Source organism: Heptranchias perlo, chromosome 35 (assembly GCF_035084215.1).
Source record: "Heptranchias perlo isolate sHepPer1 chromosome 35, sHepPer1.hap1, whole genome shotgun sequence".
In the NCBI taxonomy this organism is placed as follows: Eukaryota; Metazoa; Chordata; class Chondrichthyes; order Hexanchiformes; family Hexanchidae; genus Heptranchias; species Heptranchias perlo.
The window spans coordinates 19,964,956-19,985,378 of record NC_090359.1 but is presented as its reverse complement, the minus strand read 5'-3'; the positions used below and the strand labels follow the sequence as shown (position 1 = coordinate 19,985,378).

The window sequence follows — 20,423 nt, the reverse complement described above, 5'->3', positions numbered from 1 at the left end:
TCCCATGTGCTGAAGGTGCCCCCTCACATGCTGTCCCTCAGAGACATACACCCCAACTACTTAAAACCCAGAGAACTTAGGCCCAAGGCCTTTTTAGGCAGCCAAGTGCACCGGGCCAGGCTTATACCATCCATGGCAGGAGTAGGCCGGTTTGGCCCTATTTATGTTTGTTGAGTTACCTGGTGACGGTGGCAGCTCCCCTCCCCCCTGCCCCCCTGCTGTTTGTGCCCCGTTTACGGAACCATCCCGTTTATTGAGGCCGATGGACGGTGCGCAGGCTCACCGATCGCCAGCTGCGGAAGAGTGCAGGACATCTTCTCAGCGATCGGCCGCAGCTCCTTCACCTTCGCCTGCTGCGTCCGGCCTTCATCGCTCGTTATCTTCTCCTTCAGCCACTCGTAGCCCTGCAGACAAAGGCAGACTTGGGTCACACACGCAAATGACACGGGCGCCAGGCGACGCGGGCGTCCACAGGAAGGCTGGGTTGCACCCTGACCTTTCACCTCTCACCCTTGGTTCCAGGCCAGCCCAGACTGGTGGGGTGAAAGTGGCGGGAAGGGGCCCACATGAAATGTTGCCTCATCCTCTAGCCCCTAATTTGGCAATTCAGAGAGGGGCCACGGTGCATTCATGTGGGAAATTAGTAATTAGACTAGAAAGGGGAGGCCTTCAGAAACTGGAGGTGAGGAACATTTATTGGGACAGAGCTTTACTCTGTATCTAACCCGTGCTGTACCTGCCCTGGGAGTGTTTGATGGGACAGTGTAGAGGGAGCTTTACTCTGTATCTAACCCGTGCTGTACCTGCCCTGGGAGTGTTTGATGGGACAGTGTAGAGGGAGCTTTACTCTGTATCTAACCCGTGCTGTACCTGCCCTGGGAGTGTTTGATGGGACAGTGTAGAGGGAGCTTTACTCTGTATCTAACCCGTGCTGTACCTGACCCCTGGGAGTGTTTGATGGGACAGTGTAGAGGGAGCTTTACTCTGTATCTAACCCGTGCTGTACCTGCCCTGGGAATGTTTGATGGGACAGTGTAGAGGGAGCTTTACTCTGTATCTAACTCTGTCTGATCCTGACACTGGATGAAGTTTTAAGTTAACATGGGGATGGATTTTTGAGTCCAAAGGTCCAAATGTGGGAGCAGGGAGCTAAAATTTTGCTGCGCTGCAACTTACCTGCAAAGATGCCCTGGAATGTTCTGGAATGCTGTCTTCATATTTTCCACTGATTAAGCCGCATGCGAGCGGAGACCAGGTGATCGCTCCTACACCTGTGGAGAGATACGGATCAGTGTGTTTAGTACTGATCAGAGGGGGAGAGATAGAGAGAGACAGAGGGAGAGAGAGAGAGAGACAGAGGGAGAGAGACAGAGGGAGAGAGAGAGAGAGAGAGACATAGAGAGAGAGAGAGAGGGAGAGAGAGAGAGAGAGAGAGACATAGAGAGAGAGAGAGAGAGAGAGACAGAGAGAGAGACACAGAGTGACAGAGAGAGAGACAGAAAAAGAGAGAGGGGGAGAGAGACAGAAAAAGAGAGTGACAGAGAGCGGGAATGACAGAGAGGGAGAGAGAGACAAAGAGAGGGAGTGACAGAGAGAGAGAGAGAGACAGACAAAGAGAGAGAGAGGGAGAGACAGACAGAGTGAACAGAGAGAGACACACAGAGTGACAGAGAGAGAGACAGAGAGAGAGTGACAGAGAGAGAGGCACACACAGAGTGACAGAGGGAGAGAGAGACAGAGAGAGAGAGTGACAGAGAGAGAGGCACACACAGAGTGAGAGAGAGAGAGAAAGGGAAAGAGAGACAGAGAGAGAGAGAGTGATGGAGAGAGAGGCACACACAGAGTGACAGGGAGAGAGACAGAAAGACAGAGAGAGTGAGAGAAAGAGGGGGAGATAGAGAGACAGAGAGAGAGAGAGAGTGTGTGACAGGGAGAGAGAGAAACAGAGATAGAGAGAGAGTGACAGAGAGAGGGATGGAAATAGTTTGAGAGTCAGAGGCAAGAATGCTACTGACTGAGACAAGGCTGAGAAGTTGGGGTGTGTTTGAGGTGTTGAACTGTGTAAGATGTCCCCTCGAGCACTGACCGATCTTGTGGTAGAGCTCAGGAAGCTGCATCTCCACCGTGTCGCGATGGAAGAGGTGATACTCTGCTTGCTCACACGACGGAGGGATCAGGTTAAACTGTCGGGCCACAGAATAAGCCTCCTGGGGAGAGAGGGGACATGGAGACTGGTTGTGAGGCATGAGTATTACAAACAATTTATAGCACAGAAATGGGCCATTCGGCCCAACTGGTCCATGCTGGTGTTTATGCTCCACACGAGCCTCCTCCCTCCCTACTTCATCTCACCCTATCAGCATTTCCTTCTATTCCTTTCTCCCTCATGTGTTTATCTCACTTCTCCTTAAATGTATCTATGCTATTTGCCTCAACTACTCCTTGTGGGAGCGAGGATTTTCCCGTTACTGTCGCTACAAAAGGGTTGTTAATCCTTCAACAATAACTGACACGTGGTACAAGACCGAGTGGTTATAAAAAAGCAAGCTTTAATAGATTGACTCAACTGTCTTCAGATTACAATAAATGACAAGTCATCAATACAACCTGTTTTCCCGCAAATTCAGGATGATCAGTCCTGACCTTCACGGACTGCCTGTGGCAATCACGGGCTTGAGGGATGGCTACCTTTAGCTCACTCGGTCAAAACTACTTATTCCCTCTCCCTGCCTCGTCAGAATTACTCAATCAATCTCCCAACACTAGCTACCTCAAACCTTTAAAAACTCAGGCCCACCCAGGGACGCCATATTTTAACGGGTTACTCAGTCAATCTCTTACCGCACAAGTTATCTTTCTCACAGAGATGCTGAACTTTGCCCCCCTTTAACATCCGCCCTCTTGCTAAGATGCTTGGCGCTATGCGAGACGGTATTCTCGACTATACTTATTTCAAACGATATTCTTACAGTGACTATCTTATATTTATGGCCCCTAGTTTCGGTCTCCCCCACAAGTGAAAACATCTTTTCCACGTCTACCCTATCGAACCCCTTCATAATCTTAACGACCTCTATCAGGTCACCCCTCAGCCTTCTCTTTTCTAGAGAAAAGAGCCCCAGCCTGTTCAGTCTTTCCTGATAGTTGTAACCTCTCAGTTCTGGTAACATCCTGCACTTTCTCCAGTGCCTCGCTTTTTTTTTGTAATCTGGAGGGCAGTTTATTAATTTTTTTCTGAAGCCGCTCACCATGATCTCCACTGTGTTCCACCGCGAGGTGCCCCAGTACATAGCTTTGCCTTGGTTGATCAGGAATGTCATAGCCCGGACAATCTCTGCAAAAGACGGAGGGAATTACACAATGAGCACCGCACCATCGAGGGAATCAAACACGCGCGACTGAAACCCTCAGAACTTCCTTCCCGACAACTAGTAAACATTTCACTTCGCCGTGGAACTGTACAGCACAGAAGGAGGCCACTCGGCCCATCATGCCTCTTTGAAAGAGCTATCCAATTCATCCTTTTCAAGTATTTATCCAATTCCCTTTTGAAAGTTACGATTGAATCTGCTTCCAGGCAATGCATTCCAGATCATAACAACTCACTGCGTGAAAAACATTTCTCCTCATCTCTCCGCTGGTTCTTTTGCTGATGACCTTAAATCTGTGTCCTCTGGTTACCGACCCTCTTGTCAGTGAAAACAGTTTCTCCTTATTTATCAAAACCCCTCATGATTTTGAACACCTCTATTAAATCTTCCCTTAACCTTCTCTGCTCTAAGGAGAACAATCCCAGCTTCTCCACTCTCTCCACGTAACTGAAGTCCCTCATCTCAATAATTGATAAAGAAGAGGTACTAGAAAGGCTAGCTGTACGTAAAGTCGATAAGTCACCCGGTCCGGATGGGATCCGTCCTAGGTTGCTGAGGGAAGTAAGGGTGGAAATTGCGGAGGTACTGGCCACAATCTTCCAATCATTCTTAGATACAGGGGGTGGTGCCAGAGGACTGGAGAACTGCAAATGTTACACCCTTGTTCAAAAAAAGGTGTAAGGATAAACCCAGCAATTACAGGCCAGTCAGTTTAACCTCAGTGGTGGGGAAACTTTTAGATATGATAATCTGGGACAGAATTAACAGTCACATGGACAAGGGTGGATTGATTAGGGAAAGCCAGCACAGATTTGTTAAAGGCAAATCGGGTTTAACTAACCTGATAGAGTTTTTTGATGAGGTAACAGAGAGGGTCGATGAGGGCAATGCAGTTGATGTGATGTATATGGATTTTCAAAAGGCGTTTGATAAAGTGCCACATGGCAGGCTTATCATCAAGATTGCAGCCCATGGAATAAAGGGGGCAGTGGCAACATGGATATAGAATTGGCTAAGTGACAGGAAACAGAGAGTAGTGGTGAACGGTTGGTTTTCAGACTGGAGGGAGGTGTACAGTGGTGATCCCCAGGGGTCAGTGTTGGGGACACTGCTTTTCTTGATATATACTAATGACTTGGACTTGGGTGTACAGGGCACAATTTCAAAAATTTGCAGATGACACAAAACTTGGAAGGGTAGTAAACAGTGAGGAGGATAGTGATAGACTTCAAGAGGATATAGATAGGCTGGTGGAATGGGCGGACACGTGGCAGATGAAATTTAACACAGAAAAATACGAAGTGATACATTTCGGTAGGAAGAATGAGGAGAGGCAATATAAATTAAAGGGCACAACTGTAAAAGGGAAAAAGGGATACAAGAGCAGAGAGATCTGGGGGTTTATGTGCACAAATCGTTGAAGTGGTTAAAAAAGCATACAGGATCCTGGGCTTTATAAATAGAGGCATAGAGTACAAAAGTAAGGAAGTCATGATGAACCTTTATAAAACACTGGTTCGGCCACAACTGGAATATTGTGTCCAGTTCTGAACACCACACTTTAGGAAGGGTGTGAAGGCCTTAGAGAGGGTGCAGAAGAGATTTACCAGAATGATTCCAGGGATGAAGGACTTTAGTTACGTGGATAGACTGGAGAAGCTGGGGTTGTTCTCCTTGGAACAGAGAAGGTTGCGAGGAGATTTGATAGAGGTATTCAAAATCACGAAGGGCCTAGACAGAGTAGATAGAGAGAAACTGTTCCAATTGGCGGAAGGGTCAAGGACCAGGGGACATAGATTTAAGGTGATTGGCAAAAGAACCAAAGGTGACATGAGGAAAAACTCTTTTACACAGTGAGTGGTTAGGATCTGGAATGCACTGCCCGAGGGGGTGGTGGAGGCAGATTCTATCATGGCCTTCAAAAGAGAACTGGATAAGTACTTGAAAGGAAAAAATCTGCAGGGCTACGGGGATAGGGCAGGGGAGTGGGACCAGCTGGATTGCTGTTGCATAGAGCCAACATGGACTTGATGGGCCGAATGGCCTCCTTCTGTGCTGTAACCTTTCTATGGTTCTTTAATCCAATGGTATTATTCTGGTAAATCTCATCTGCACCCTGTCTAAGACCTTGACATCGTCATTGTCATTTGGTGGTAAAATCATTATTAAAATCATTAAAGAATTTCTGCCACCCTCCCCCCACCTCCCAGTTTGCTCCCCTCCTCCCCCGAAAGTGCTGGGGTATCGATCTGTTGGACTTTACCATCCCCCCGCTCTCCCTCACGAGTGCCCACAATCCACGACGGAGCCCGCACCCACCGAGCGGAGTCCATTATCGATTTGGGCTCCACCCGCCCGATGATGTCGATCAGGATGGGAAATCCGATGGCCCCCGCCACAGAATGCTAAGTAAAAGGTGGTGGAGGGGGCAGCAGCAGAAGGTCAGGTATTGGGAAGGGTGGGGGGTTCGATTTACGATCATTTGAAAACAAACCGCCAGAGGATTTATTGGAGTGGCCTGAGGCGGCCCTTGAAGTACTGCTGGTTCGGTCGGTCAATGGGTGTGGGGGTGTGCGTGGCACTCTTTCCATTGATACTCCAAGACTACTTACGTCACAGGACCCTGATTGGTTAATGAGGCTCCCGCCCGTTTCAAGACCCCGCCCACTGCGCCCCCCCCCCTCCACCCCACCCAGTGAGCTGGGAAGGGGAGCACACGTTCGATCGAGAGAACCGTTCGATCGGGAGAAACCAAGGTTAAACCCTAAACTGGCGACAATAGAAAAATAAACGCGCCAGCCAAGCGGGTATGGCCAACACGCCCCAGTTGGGCCCAATGCCCTCACAACTGACCCGGCCCACCATGTTGGAGGGGACCATGGGAGGCTTCGCTCCTCAATACAACAACATCACTGATGTGGATCTCGAGAACCAACACAGTTAAAACCCAACGGTGGGGGTGGGTGGGTGGAATGGGTCTTCTTAGCAAGCCAGTCGATTCCCCCACTTTCAGTCGTTATGATTTATGGTAATGATAGTGGGAGAGGGAACCAAGTGATTATCACGGCTTCTCCATATTGTGATACTATGTCATCGCTAAGTGCTAATGACAGGAAGAGCAGAAGCGACTGCTTGTTTTTATGAGGCCCTTGGGCCGGAGACATTCGCTTGTTGAAGCAGGTTTCGACACAAGGTTTTGATCTGAGGCCCCGACTGAAACATCAGGCCTTCTGATCTGAGGTAAATTTGATGAAGTCCAAGGCCCGTACAAGTGTCGATGGTGCGAAGTGTGCGCACACTGTCTGGGGGTGGGGATAAGTGGCTGCGTTAGGGCATCATAAGCTTTGGATTACAAAGGGGTGGAAGTGATGCTTCAGTTGTATAAAGTTCTGGTCAGACCCCCATCTGGAGCACTGCGTTCAGTTCTGGGCACCGCACCTCAGGAAGGATATATTGGCCTTGGAGGGGGTGCAGCGCAGATTCACTAGAATGATACCGGGGATAAAAGGGTTAAATTATGACGACAGGTTGCACGGACTAGGCTTGTATTCCCTCGAGTGTAGAAGATTAAGGGGTGATCTAATCGAGGTGTTTAAGATGATTAAAGGATTTGATGTGGTAGACAGAGAGAAATTATTTCCTCTGGTGGGGGGAGTCCAGAACAAGGGGGCATAACCTTAAAATTAGAGCTGGGCTGTTCAGGGGTGATGTCAGGAAGCATTTCTTCACACAAAGGGGAGTGAAAATCTGGAACTCTCTCCCCCAAAGAGTTGTTGTGGCTGGGGGTCAATTGAAAATTTCAAAACTGAGGTTGATAGATTTTTGTCAGGCGAGGGTATTAAGGGTTACAGAACCAAGGCGCGTAGATGGAGTTAAGAAACAGATCAGCCACGATCTAATTGAATGGCGGAACAGGCTCGAGGGGCTGAATGGCCTCCTCCTGTTCCTATGTTGATATGATTGTCATAATTTCCTCAGCTATTCCGTTTGATTATAGAATATCCCAGTTAATGAAACAATGAGGTAAGTATCAGCAAATTAGATCGCATTGGAAGGCTGTAACTATGGTGATCCATGCCATCCATATTCAACGGAAGGTTCTGGAGTCAGGGACCACAAAATGTAGGCCTCAGGCCTCGTCTTTTTTATTGAGATTTTGATCTTCCAAACTGTATCTAGGAGATTCTTTCAAACTCCTTCCTGGGTCACATAGGAAGTTCTGTTGCTATGGTGCAAATCACGAGCAACAAACTTTAATAGTGACCATTCTGTTGTCGTGACGGATACAGGAAGCTGCCCCCATGAACTTCCTGAGCACGTCTCTGAAGGAGAATCCGAATGGAAAATCGGCCCTGCAGTTTCTTGTTCCTCCCCTTCAAATATATTTTACAGGCCTCCCCTCTTTAGGTTTCCTCCTTGCCCGGTGCAACATTCCCTGGACAAGGAATCAGGCAAGAGGCCTGCTCCCAGGCCTTTGTCTCTCCGCTGGGTCTTCAAGAATGATCCTATCAGGAATGTAATGTCAGCTGCGGCTCAGTGGGTATCTCTCTCGCCTCAGAGTCAGAAGGTCGTGGGTTCAAGGCCCACTCCAGGGACTCGAGCACAAAATCCAGGCTGATACTCCCAGTGCAGCTCTGAGGGAGTGCTGCACTGTCGGAGGTGCCATCTTTTGGATGAGACGTCAAACCAAGGCCCCGTCTGCACAGTCAGGTGGATGTAAAAGATCCCACGGCCCACTATTTTGAAGAAGAGCAGGGGAGTTCTCCCTGGGGGTCCTGGCCAATATTTATCCCTCAACCAACATCACTATCTGGTCATTATCACATTGCTGTTTGTGGGATCTTGCTGTGTACAAATTGGCTGCTGCGTTTCCTACATTAGAACAGTGACTACACTGCAAAAAAGTACTTCATTGGCTGTAAGGTGCTTTGGGACGTCCCGAGGGCATTAAAGGCACTGTATAAATGCAAGTCTTTCTTTCTTTCTCCTTTTCCTACCAATTTTCTAACCTCCCCTCTCTCGAAGGCATCAATACCTGGCCCAAGCCGCCATTCTTCAAATAGACACTGAGGCTACTGCACCATGGGGGGCATCACAGCCCAGCCCGATCTTGTCCGCACACTTGGGTAATTTCCAGCCCGGGGTGGGGGTTGGTGGGGGCAGTGGGTAGTTATCGAGAGTGGGAACCCTGTGTGACCTGTTGGGGCGATTTTGTTGGCGCAATACTGAGGTGAATTGCTTCTGAACTCACAGAGCTAATCCACGTTGGCTAAAAGAGGATCTGATGGTCAACTAACGGGTACTGGCTGAACTTTCACCCATCTCATGTTGGTGGCCATGTCCCTTCTGGGAGAGCAAGGGTGCCTGTCGAATCGTTCGTTGCCGATAAAGTTTGGTTTTGAATATTTTACGCCTCGCGCTATGATTGGTGGAACCAAACGAGCAGCCGCTCTTGTAGTCAAATTTCCCCCCTGGTTTCCCTCCCTACCCCCCCCCTCCCTCCCTCCCAAGTCACTCCTCCCCCACAAGGGCGTAATAAAGACGGACCATTCACTCGTGAATAAATACCTTCCACGGAGAAGATTCTTGATCTGGAAACGTAATTACCTGCTGACAAAAAATTTGACAATGCATCAGCAAAGGCTTGGACAGTTAAGCAGCTGGGATCGAAACGGCCCTTACCCCTTGGTGGGGTATAATTAAGGAGGAAGACAGCGACAAAATACAAAAAGATCGTAATAAACGGGCAGAATGAGCTTCTAAATGGTGAAGGAATTTCAATATAGATGTGAGGTGGTGCATTTTGGTAGGAGGAATAAGGAGGCCACATACTCCTTGGAAAATAAGAGTCTAAATGGGGTGGAGGAGCAGAGGGATCTAGGGGTACAGATACACAAATCATTAAGAGTAAGGACGCAGGTTAACAAGGCCATAAAAAAAGCAAACAAAGCACTAGGGTTCATTTCTAGAGGGATAGAATTGAAAAGCAGAGAGGTCATGTTAAACGTGAATCGAACTGTGATTAGACCACAATTGGAGCACTGTGCACAGTTCTGGTCTCCATATTATAAAAAAGATATAGAGGCACTGGAGAAGGTGCAAAAAAGATTTACTAGGATGATACCAGAGCTGAGAGCTTATAACAATCAGGAAAGATTGCCAAAATGCACCACCTCACACTTATTTATATTGAAATTAATTTGCCAATTACACGCCCATTCTGCAAGTTTATTAATGTCTTCTTGTATTTTGTCGCAGTCCTCCTCAGTATTAACTACAACCCCCACTTTGGTGTCATCAGCAAATTTTGAAATTGTACTTCCGATTCCCGAGTCCAAATCGTTTATGTAAATGGTGAACAGCAGTGGTCCCAGCACCGATCCCTGTGGAACACCACTTCCCACCTACCTTTAACCCCTACTCTCTTTTTTCTGTTTTGTAGCCAGCTTGCTGTCCAATCTGCTACCTGTCCTCTGACTCCATATACTCTAACCTTAGTCATGAGTCTACTATGTGGTACCTTATCGAAAGCCTTTTGAAAATCCGAGTATATTACATCTACTACACTACCCTTGTCTACTCTGTTACTTCCTCAAAGAATTCAATAAGATTGGTCAGGCATGACCTTCCCTTCTGAAATCCGTGCTGACTATTCTCTATTATGTTTTTGATTTCTGGATGTTTCTCTATTACATCTTTGAGTAAAGATTCCATGATCTTTCCTACCACCGACATTAAGCTAATTGGTCTATAGTTCCCTGGACTTGTTCTATCTCCCTTTTTAAATATAGAAATCACATTAACTGTCTGCCAGTCCTCTGACACTATTCCTTTTTCTAATTAATTTTTATATATATGTAATAGTGCCTCTGCTATCTCTTCCCTAACTTTTAATATGCTCGGATGTAATCCATCCGGACCAGGGGATTTATCCTTTCTAATTTTGACTAGTTTATCAATTATTTCATGCTCACACGCACACACAAACATACACTCACACGCATACATACACGCTCACACACTCACATTTACACGCATACCCAAACACGTACACACACGCGCACAGACTCACACATGCACATACTTTCCAGCTGGCGTCACTGGATACTGACCGGGGGCCACAAGAGCCAATCACAGACCCCTCCACCCCTCCCCACCCACTGCTCAGGTCAGGTAACTCAGCGATGGCTGAGATCAAACCTATCGATCGCTGTCTCTACTGGCCGGTAATTCGAAAGATCTTTACCTACCCTCCATCAGGACAGTCGCATCAGGTCGGTTGGCAAAGACGATGTCCACATATTGAAGCTGTAACCTCTCGAGGGAGCCCCGCAGTCCTGAGCACAAGAACAGGTCAATGAGTTGGACAGGTGCAGTCAGCAGTCTAACACCTCGGAGAAAGAGTTCAAATGATGTTTAATGCTGAAACACAGAGTTATTTCATACTGTGCCTGTCTTGTGTGTGTCTCAGTGTCAGCTCCTGTACATGTACAGTACACAGTGGGTAAAAGGGAATGATTCACTCCCGTCTGGTACTGTACGGCCCGTGTGTGTCTCAGTGTCAGCTCCTGTACATGTACAGTACACAGCGGGTAAAAGGGAACGATTCACTCCCGTCTGGTACTGTACGGCCCGTGTGTGTCTCAGTGTGAGCTCCTGTACATGTACAGTACACAGTGGGTAAAAGGGAACGATTCACTCCCGTCTGGTACTGTACGGCCCGTGTGTGTCTCAGTGTCAGCTCCTGTACATGGACAGTACACACAGTGGGTAAAAGGGAACGATTCACTCCCGTCTGGTACTGCACGGCCCGTGTGTGTCTCAGTGTCAGCTCCTGTACATGTACAGTACACACAGTGAGTAAAAGGGAACAATTCACTCCCGTCTGGTACGGTACGGCCCGTGTGTGTCTCAGTGTCAGCTCCTGTACATGTACAGTACACAATGGGTAAAAGGAAATGATTCACTCCTGTCTGGTACTGTACGGCCCATGTGTGTCTCAGTGTCAGCTCTGTCCCAGCCTACGGGCCACCATGAAGGGGGTGCGATCCCGGGAAACTACTGGGTGGGAATGCAGGATTCATAGACTCCCCACACATTTGGAGCCATTATTAACGCAAGCCAAATCGTAGGCCTTGTTGCTTTGGATGTCTGCAGGCTGCGTGATGTTAACACCCCCGGCCTGCTTTAAAAGTACTTCCTCGTCCCTTTAAATCATTACTTTCATTGAGAACTTTGGAGATTGTAGTTGCTATAACAACCATGGCTGTCCCAACAACCACTCCCCGCGTCCCCCGCCCCTTTAATTGTCTGAGTTAGAAGGTCGTGGGTTCGAGCCCCACTGCAGGAACTCGAGCACATAATCTAGGCCGACAGTCCCAGTGCCAGTACTGAGGGAGTGCCGCACTGTCGGAGGTGCCGTCTTTCGGATGAGACGTTAAACCGAGGTCCCGTCTGCCCCTCTCGTAAATAATCCCACGGCCACTATTTCGCAGAAGAGCAGGGGGAGTTCTCCCCGGTGTCTTGAACAATATTTATCCCTCAACCAATGCCTAAAACAGATGACCTGGTCATTGTCTCATTGCTGTTTGTGGGATCTTGCTGTGCGCAAATTGGCTGCTGTGCTTCCTACATTACAACAGTGACTACACTTCAAATGTGCTTCATTGGTTGTGCAGTGCTTTGGGTCATCCTGAGGCCATGAAAGGCGCTATATAAATGCAAATCATTCTTTTCTTTAATGGGAGTGAGATAGAGGGGGTACCTTCGATAATGTGCTTCCGGGAGAGTCCCCTCTCTGTCTCCGCTCTGTGGACAGAAGAAAGAGAAGTGTTTCCTGAACGGTGAGGTGAGCAGGTCTCAGAGCACCGAGCAAAACAGATTTAACACAGTCTTTGCTCTCGAATTTTCTCCCCTCCTCTACGGACTTCTTGCTTGGGGCAGGGGCTCCGCACGAAGCCCCCCCCAGCTTCCCCCCAATACCTCGCCCAAGTGGCCATTCTGCACGCGTGAGCCCAGACAGTGGGCTGTGCTACCACGGAAAGCATCGCAGCCAAGCTCGATCCGGTCGCGTGCACTGTGGGCTATTCCACCACAGAGGGCATCGCACCCAGGCTCGATCAGGCCCTGTTCGTGACCGGCTATTCCACCACAGAGGGCCGTCACAGCCAAGCTCGATCAGGCCCTGTTCGTGAAGGGCTATTCAACCACAGAGGGCATCACAGCCAAACTCTGTCCGGTCCTCTTCACCAAGGGCTATTCATCCACAGAGCGCATCACATCCAAGATGGACCAGGCCCTGTTCATCACCAGCTATTCCACCACAGAGGGCATCACAGCCAAGCTCAATCTGGTCCTGTTCAACAAGGGCTATTCCACCACAGAAGGCACCACAGCCAAGCTCGATCCTGCCCCTCACCCAACAACATACACACACACACCCACATTCAGTAGGGAACTCTTCCACCCCAGGGGGCAATGTCTGGACATCCGCGGAGTGAGCACAGGATCAGACTTGGGGGCGATGCCCCACAGCCCATAGTTGACACTCGCCGTCCAGGCTGGCTTGGGTGGTGTCCTGGTGGGCACCGTGGCACTCACAGAGCCTGGCATGGCATGGGTCAGAGGGGGGGAGGGGTGGGGGGGGGGGCAAAACTAGAACATACAGGAGTGGGAATGAGAGCGAAGATGATCAGATACTCACTTTCCTCCCCAGTAAAGCTTGGTGGTGATGATAAAAGTGGACCGTCTGCATGGGAAGAGAAGCAAAGAGTGAACACAACACCTTGAATTATTAGTGCCTTAAGGTAGAGAACGTCCCATGGTTCTTTATGCAGGGGGGGGTGGAGTGGGGGTGAGGGAGAGGAATAGATATACATTGAGGAGCAGCAACAAAGGGTTAGGTGATGTGCCCGAGAAGATGGGTTTTCAGAGGGGGGGGGGGCAGAGAGGGGAGGGGCTTAGAGAGAGTGATCCAGAGAGAGGGGAAGGGGTTATGGGAGAATGTTCCAGAGAGAGGGGGAGGGGTTTAGGGAGAATGTTCCAGAGAGAGGGGGAGGGGTTTAGGGAGAATGTTCCAGAGAGAGGGGGAGGGGTTTAGGGAGAATGTTCCAGAGAGAGGGGGAGGGGTTTAGGGAGAATGTTCCAGAGAGAGGGGGAGGGGTTTAGGGAGAATGCCAGAGAGAGGGGGAGGGGTTATGGGAGAATGTTCCAGAGAGAGGGGGAGGGGTTTAGGGAGAATGCCAGAGAGAGGGGGAGGGGTTTAGGGAGAATGTTCCAGAGAGAGGGGGAGGGGTTTAGGGAGAATGTTCCAGAGAGAGGGGGAGGGGTTTAGGGAGAATGCCAGAGAGAGGGGGAGGGGTTTAGGGAGAATGTTCCAGAGAGAGGGGAAGGGTTTAGGGAGAGAGTTCCAGAGTGGGAGGGGTTTGGGGAGAATGTTCCAGAGAGAGGGGGAGGGGTTTAGGGAGAATGTTCCAGAGAGAGGAGGAGGGGTTTAGGGAGAGTTCCAGAGAGAGGGGGAGGGGTTTAGGGAGAGAGTTCCAGAGTGGGAGGGGTTTGGGGAGAATGTTCCAGAGAGGGGGAGGGGTTTAGGGAGAATGTTCCAGAGAGAGGGGGAGGGGTTTAGGGAGAATGTTCCAGAGAAGGGGAGGGGTTTAGGGAGAATGTTGCAGAGATAGGAGGAGGGGTTTAGGGAGAATGATCCAGAAAGAGGGGGAGGGCTTTATGGAGAGTGCCAGAGAAAGGGGAGGGGCTTAGGGAGAGTGCCAGAGAGAGGGGGAGGGGTTTAGGGAGAATGATCCAGAGAGAGGGGGAGGGGTTTAGGGAGAATGTTCCAGAGAGAGGGGGAGGGGTTTAGGGAGAATGTTCCAGAGAGAGGGGGAGGGGTTTAGGGAGAATGTTCCAGAGAGAGAGAGAGGGGGAGGGGTTTAGGGAGAATGTTCCAGAGAGAGGGGGAGGGGTTTAGGGAGAATGTTCCAGAGAGGGGGGAGGGGTTTAGGGAGAATGTTCCAGAGAGAGGGGGAGGGGTTTAGGGAGAATGTTCCAGAGAGAGGGGGAGGGGTTTAGGGAGAATGTTCCAGAGAGAGGGGGAGGGGTTTAGGGAGAATGTTCCAGAGAGAGAGAGAGGGGGAGGGGTTTAGGGAGAATGTTCCAGAGAGAGGGGGAGGGGTTTAGGGAGAATGTTCCAGAGAGGGGGGAGGGGTTTAGGGAGAATATTCCAGAGACAGAGAGAGGGGGAGGGGTTTAGAAACATCGAACCATAGAAAGGTTACAGCACGGAAGAAGGCCATTCGGCCCATCGAGTCCGTGCCGGCTCTGTGGAAGAGCAATCCAGCTGGTCCCACTCCCCCGCCCTTTCCCCGTAGCCCTGCAATTTTTTTCCTTTCAAGTACTTATCCAGTTCCCTTTTGAAGGCCATGATTGAATCTGCCTCCACCACCCCCTCGGGCAGTGCATTCCAGATCCTAACCACTCACTGTGTAAAAAAGTTTTTCCTCATGTCACCTTTGGTTCTTTTGCCAATCACCTTAAATCTATGTCCTCTGGTTCTTGACCCTTCCGCCAATGGGAAACAGTTTCTCTCTATCTACTCTGTTTGGACCCTTCATGATTTTGAATACTTCTATCAAATCTCCTCGCAACCTTCTCTGTTCCAAGGAGAACAGCCCCAGCTTCTCCAGTCTATCCAAGTAACTTAAGTCCCTCATCCCTGGAATAATTCTAGTAAATCTCTTCTGCACCCTCTCTAAGGCCTTCACATCTTTCCTAAAGTGCAGTGCCCAGAACTGGATAAAATACTCCAGTTGTGGCCGAACCAGTGTTTTATAAAGGTTCATCACGACTTCCTTGCTTTTGTACTCTATGCCTCTATTTATAAATTGTAAACAATTTTACAACACCAAGTTATAGTCCAACGATTTTATTTGAAATTTACAAGCTTTCGGAGGCTTCCTCCTTCCTCAGGTAAATGTTGAAATTGTTTACAATTGTTGAAATTGTTTACAATTGTCAACCCCAGTCCATCACCGGCATCTCCACATCTATTTATAAAGCCCAGGATTCCGTATGCTTTTTTAACTGCTTTCTCAACCTGCCCTGCCACCTTCAACAATTTGTGCACATGAACCCCCAGATCTCTTTGTTCCTGTACCCCTTTTAGAGTTGTACCCTCTAGTTTACATTGCCTCTCCTCGTTCTTCCTACCGAAATGTATCACTTCGCATTTTTCTGTGTTAAATTTCATCTGCCACGTGTCCGCCCATTCCACCAGCCTGTCTACATCCTCTTGAAGTCTATCACTATCCTCCTCACTGTTTACTACCCTTCCAAGTTTTGTGTCATCTGCAAATTTTGAAATTGTGCCCTGTACACCCAAGTCCAAGTCATTAATATATATCAAGAAAAGCAGTGGTCCCAGCACTGACCACTGTACACCTCCCTTTAGTCCGAAAAACAACTGTTCACCACTACTCTCTGTTTCCTGTCCCTTGCCCAATTCTGTATCCATGTTGCTACTGTCCTCTTTATTCCATGGGCCGCAATCTTGATGATAAGCCTAACATGCAGCACTTTATCAAACGCCTTTTGGAAGTCCATATACATCACATCAACTGCATTCCCCTCATCAAAAAACTCAATCAAGTTAGTTAAACACAAGTTAGGTAAAAGTTAGATTTTGGGGAGAGAGTTCCAGTGAGAGGGGGAGAGGTTTAGGGAGAGTTCCAGAGAGAGGGGGAAGGGTTTCAGGGAGAGCCTTCCAGTGAGAGGGGGCGGGGTTTAGGGAGAATGTTCCAGGGGGGAGGGGTTTAGGGAGAGTTCCAGAGAGAGGGGGAGGGGTTTAGGGAGAGTTCCAGAGGGGGAGGGGTTTAGGGAGAGGCCCAGAGAGAGGGGGAGGGGTTTAGGGAGAGTTCCAGAGAGAGGGGGAGGGGTTTAGGGAGAGTTCCAGAGGGGGAGGGGTTTAGGGAGAGGCCCAGAGAGAGGGGGAGGGGTTTAGGGAGAGTTCCAGAGAGAGGGGGAGGGGTTTAGGGAGAGTTCCAGAGGGGGAGGGGTTTAGGGAGAGGCCCAGAGAGAGGGGGAGGGGTTTAGGGAGAGTTCCAGAGAGAGGGGGAGGGGTTAGGGAGAGTTCCAGAGAGAGGGGGAAGGGTTAGGGAGAGGCCCAGAGAGAGGGGGAGGGGTTTAGGGAGCAAGTTCCAGAGAGAGGGGGAAGGGTTAGGGAGAGGCCCAGAGAGAGGGGGAGGGGTTTAGGGAGAGTTCCAGAGGGGGAGGGGTTTAGGGAGAGTTCCAGAGAGAGGGGGAGGGGTTAGGGAGAGTTCCAGAGAGAGGGGGAGGGGTTAGGGAGAGTTCCAGAGAGAGGGGGAAGGGTTAGGGAGAGGCCCAGAGAGAGGGGGAGGGGTTTAGGGAGCAAGTTCCAGAGGTGGGGGAGGGGCTCCGGGAGAATGTTCCAGAGAGAGGGGGAGGGGTTTAGGGAGTTCCAGAGAGGGGGGAAGGATTTAGGGAGAATGTTCCAGAGAGAGGAGGAGGGGTTTAGGAACATAAGGACAGGAGGAGGCCATTCAGCCCCTTGAGCCTGTTCCACCATACAATTGGATCATGGCTGATCTGTATCTTTTAACTCCATTTACCCCCCTTAATACCCTTGCCCAACAAAAATCAATTAATCTCAGTCTTGAAAGCTCCAATTGACCCCCAGTGTCCGCAGCTTTTCTGGGGGAGAGAGTTCCAGATTTCCACTACACTTTGTGTGAAGAAGTGTTTCCTGATTTCTCTCCTGAATGGCTTGAAACTGATTTTTTTTGGGAGCTGTTTCACCTGAGTGGATGAATTAAATTCCAAACAGGATTGTCAAGTCCTCTCAGATATGATAAAAGTCAAAATCATCCTTACTTCCAGCCTTTCTTCTTAATGATGTTTCCCAGTGTGACTTCAGCCCTAGAATGAGAGAGAGCAAAGAAAAAGGGAGAGAATGAGGCATAGGAAGAGACAAATGAATGCTGGCCTTGCCAGTGACACAGCTCAAGAACTAATTTATAATAAAAGTATCACATTAGGCCTTCCCTCGCTAGGCCCGGGGCCTGGTATCGGGGATCGAGTCGGGAGCAGATGGGAGATCGGGGTCGGGGGGTCATGGGTCAGGGCTCTGGTCGGGAGCAAAGCGAAGATCAGGGTCGGGGGGGTCGGGTCGGGATCAGAGGAGAAGATCGGGATCGAGGGGGTCAGAGGTCGAGTTGGGAGCAGAGTGAAGGTCGGGAGTCAGGGGTCATGCCAGGAGCAGAGCGAAGATTGGGGCCTGGGGTCAGGGGTCGTGTCGGGAGCAGAGAAGAGATCGGGGTCAGGGGGGTCAGGGGTCGGGTTGGGAACAGAGAGAAGATTGGGGCCTGGGGTCAGGGGTCAGGAGCGGCGATCGGGTCCTCTGATGTGAGGTTGGGATTCCTGCTCCTCCCAGCTCCACGTTCAGATAAGTAACTGACAACCTTCTTTCCAGGGGATCCCTAGGGCCGGTTTCCCTGAGTACAGCCTGCAATGGTGCGGGCTCCCTCAGGGCTAACCAATCTTACAGAAGGAGGCCTCAAACAGGCGTTAGGTCCATTTATTTGCGTACAAAAAGGACCTAACGCCTAGGTCTGGCATGGGTAAAGGAAGCCTCTTGTCTGGCCTTACCCAACATGGTGGGCGGTGCACTTCTGGACGGAAACTTGCCTTTGCTTCTTGCCCGCCATTTTGGGGCCTTAGTAGGCCGAGCTGCGCCCGAGAAACAGGGCGGCAGGGACCAATTTCTACGCCTTGGTGTCTTGCGCTGTGGAGCTTGACCCTTCACCCGGGGACCTCGATTAATAAAGAAATGACCCATGCTAACTTTGCAGGCCCGTTCCCTGTTGGAAAAGGAGTTGGAATTGTGCGTGACGTACTTGCCAGACGCATAGATCTCCGCGGTGTCGAACAGGTTGACCCCATTCTCGTAGGCCGTTGTCAAGATGTCCTCCGCAGCCTGTGGAGGAGGCCGGAGCAAAAGTATGAAAATACAACAGCGGAAAGCATCAAACAAGAATAGGCTCGTGTACAATAGATAGAAAGAAGGAAGAAAGAACTAGCATTTGTAAAGCACCTTTCACAACCTCAGGACGTCCCAAAGTGCACGACAGACAATTTTTTGAAGCATAGTCACTGTTGTAATGTGGAAAACGCGGCAGCCAGTTTGCACACAGCAAGATCCCACAAACAGCAATGCGATAATGACCACATAACCTGTTTTTTTTTAGTGATGTTGGTTGAGGGATAAATATTGGCCCCAGTGACACTGGGGAGAACTCCCCCTGCTCTTCTTCCAATAGAGGCCGTGGGATCTTTTACATCCACCTGAGAGGGGCAGACGGGGCCTCGGTTTAACATCTCACCCTACAGTGCGGCGCTCCCTCAGTACTGGCACTGGGAGTATCGGCCTGGATTACGGGCTCAAGTCTCTGGAGTGGGCCTCGAACTCACGACCTTCTGACTCTATGATTCATGGAATGAACACCATTGCTTCCTGATCCGTAAAGAGGTGTAGGGCATTCTTAATCCAAGTGATGCGGACAGCTACCCCTGTGTACAACTTACCTCTTCTGAGATCTGACAACCAAACGTCACCCAGCTCCCTGTAAGGAATAGAACAGGATATTCAGTTCCGAGTCAAACTGCAATCTGCACTCACATCAGGTGAAGGGAGGGGGCCTGACTCATTCACCCACAAAGTCCTCCCGCCCTTCCTCCCCACAGGTTGCTCCTCAACAACAAACAACAACCTGCATTTATATAGCGCCTTTAACATAGTAAAACGTCCCAAGGCGCTTCACAGGAGATATTAGGACAGGTGACCAAAAGCTTGGTCAAAGAGGTAGGTTTTAAGGAGCGTCATAAAAGGAGGAGAGAGAGGCGGAGAGGTTTAGGGAGGGAATTCCAGAGTTTGGGACCCAGACAGCCGAAGGCACGGCCGCCAATGGTGGGGCGATGAAAATCGGGGGATGCGCAAGAGGCCAGAATTGGAGGAGCGCAGAGATCTCGGAGGGTCGTAGGAGCTGCAGGAGGTTACAGAGATAGGGAGGGGCGAGGCCATGGAGGGATTTGAATACAAGGATGAGAATTTTAAAATCAAGGCATTGACGGACCGGGAGCGAATGTAGGTCAGCGAGCACAGGGGGGTGATGGGTGAACGGGACTTGGTGTGAGTTAGGATATGGCCAGCAGAGTTTTGGATGAGCTCAAGTTTACAGAGAGTGCAAGAAACACTATTTTTGAAGTGTAGCCACTGTTGTGATGTAGGAAAAGCAGCAGCCAATTTGTGCACAGCAAGATCCCACAAACAGCAAGGTGGTAATGACCAGGCAATCTGTTTTTTTAATGATATTGGTTGAGGGATAAACATTGGCCCCAGGACACCGGGGAGAACTTCCCTGCTCTTCTTCGAAATAGTTGCTGTGGGATCTTTTACGTCCACCTGAGATGGGCAGACGGAGACCACAGTTTAATGTCTCATCTGAAAGACGGCACCTCCAGCAGTGCAGCGCTCCCTCAGTACTGGCACTGGGAGTGTCGGCCTGGGATTTTGTGCTCAAGTCTCCGGAGTGGGGACTACGAACACACGACCTTCTGACTCAGAGATGAGAATGAGACCCACTGAACCACAACTGACACAGCAAGCAATCAGGAGTAGGAACCCTGGCTCATTAATCGCCTTGCCTGGTCCAGGGGCACTGAGGCCAACTGAGGCCCCCTGCCTGATGGTCTGGGGTTGGGTGGGGGGAGGCGATCTAACCCGGGAACTTTTGCCCTCCGAATACTCCATGTTACCATCGCTGGTTACTTAATAGGGCCCATCAAGGACTCCATCGCCTGGTCTGAGATTGAGGAATATTGCGTCAGGGCTCCATCTGTTGGGGAAGTGTGTTTATAAACAATTTCACGACCCTGAGCACAAAGAAGGAACTCCCCCCTCCCCCACTCCAGGCCCCGATTTGCTGGGTTTCAGCCTTCCATATTAACCCTTATATTGCCCCATCACACACACTCACTCCGACCCAT

At 49.9% G+C, this 20,423-nt stretch overlaps 1 protein-coding gene across 1 annotated transcript in view; it reads right to left on the bottom strand.

The window, feature by feature from the left end:
* Nucleotides 1–20,423, bottom strand: part of LOC137302298 (voltage-gated potassium channel subunit beta-2-like) — a 41,180-nt gene that overhangs the window by 3,310 nt on the left and 17,447 nt on the right. The window contains exons 3-13 of the mRNA XM_067971939.1: nt 18,963–19,000; nt 18,275–18,354; nt 17,253–17,297; nt 13,075–13,119; nt 12,136–12,179; nt 10,622–10,708; nt 8,940–8,978; nt 3,249–3,334; nt 2,087–2,207; nt 1,177–1,271; nt 284–404 (exon numbers count right to left, since the gene is read on the bottom strand). Coding sequence (XP_067828040.1) covers nt 284–404; nt 1,177–1,271; nt 2,087–2,207; nt 3,249–3,334; nt 8,940–8,978; nt 10,622–10,708; nt 12,136–12,179; nt 13,075–13,119; nt 17,253–17,297; nt 18,275–18,354; nt 18,963–19,000 — 801 coding nt within the window. The remainder of the gene's footprint in view (nt 1–283; nt 405–1,176; nt 1,272–2,086; nt 2,208–3,248; nt 3,335–8,939; nt 8,979–10,621; nt 10,709–12,135; nt 12,180–13,074; nt 13,120–17,252; nt 17,298–18,274; nt 18,355–18,962; nt 19,001–20,423) is intronic.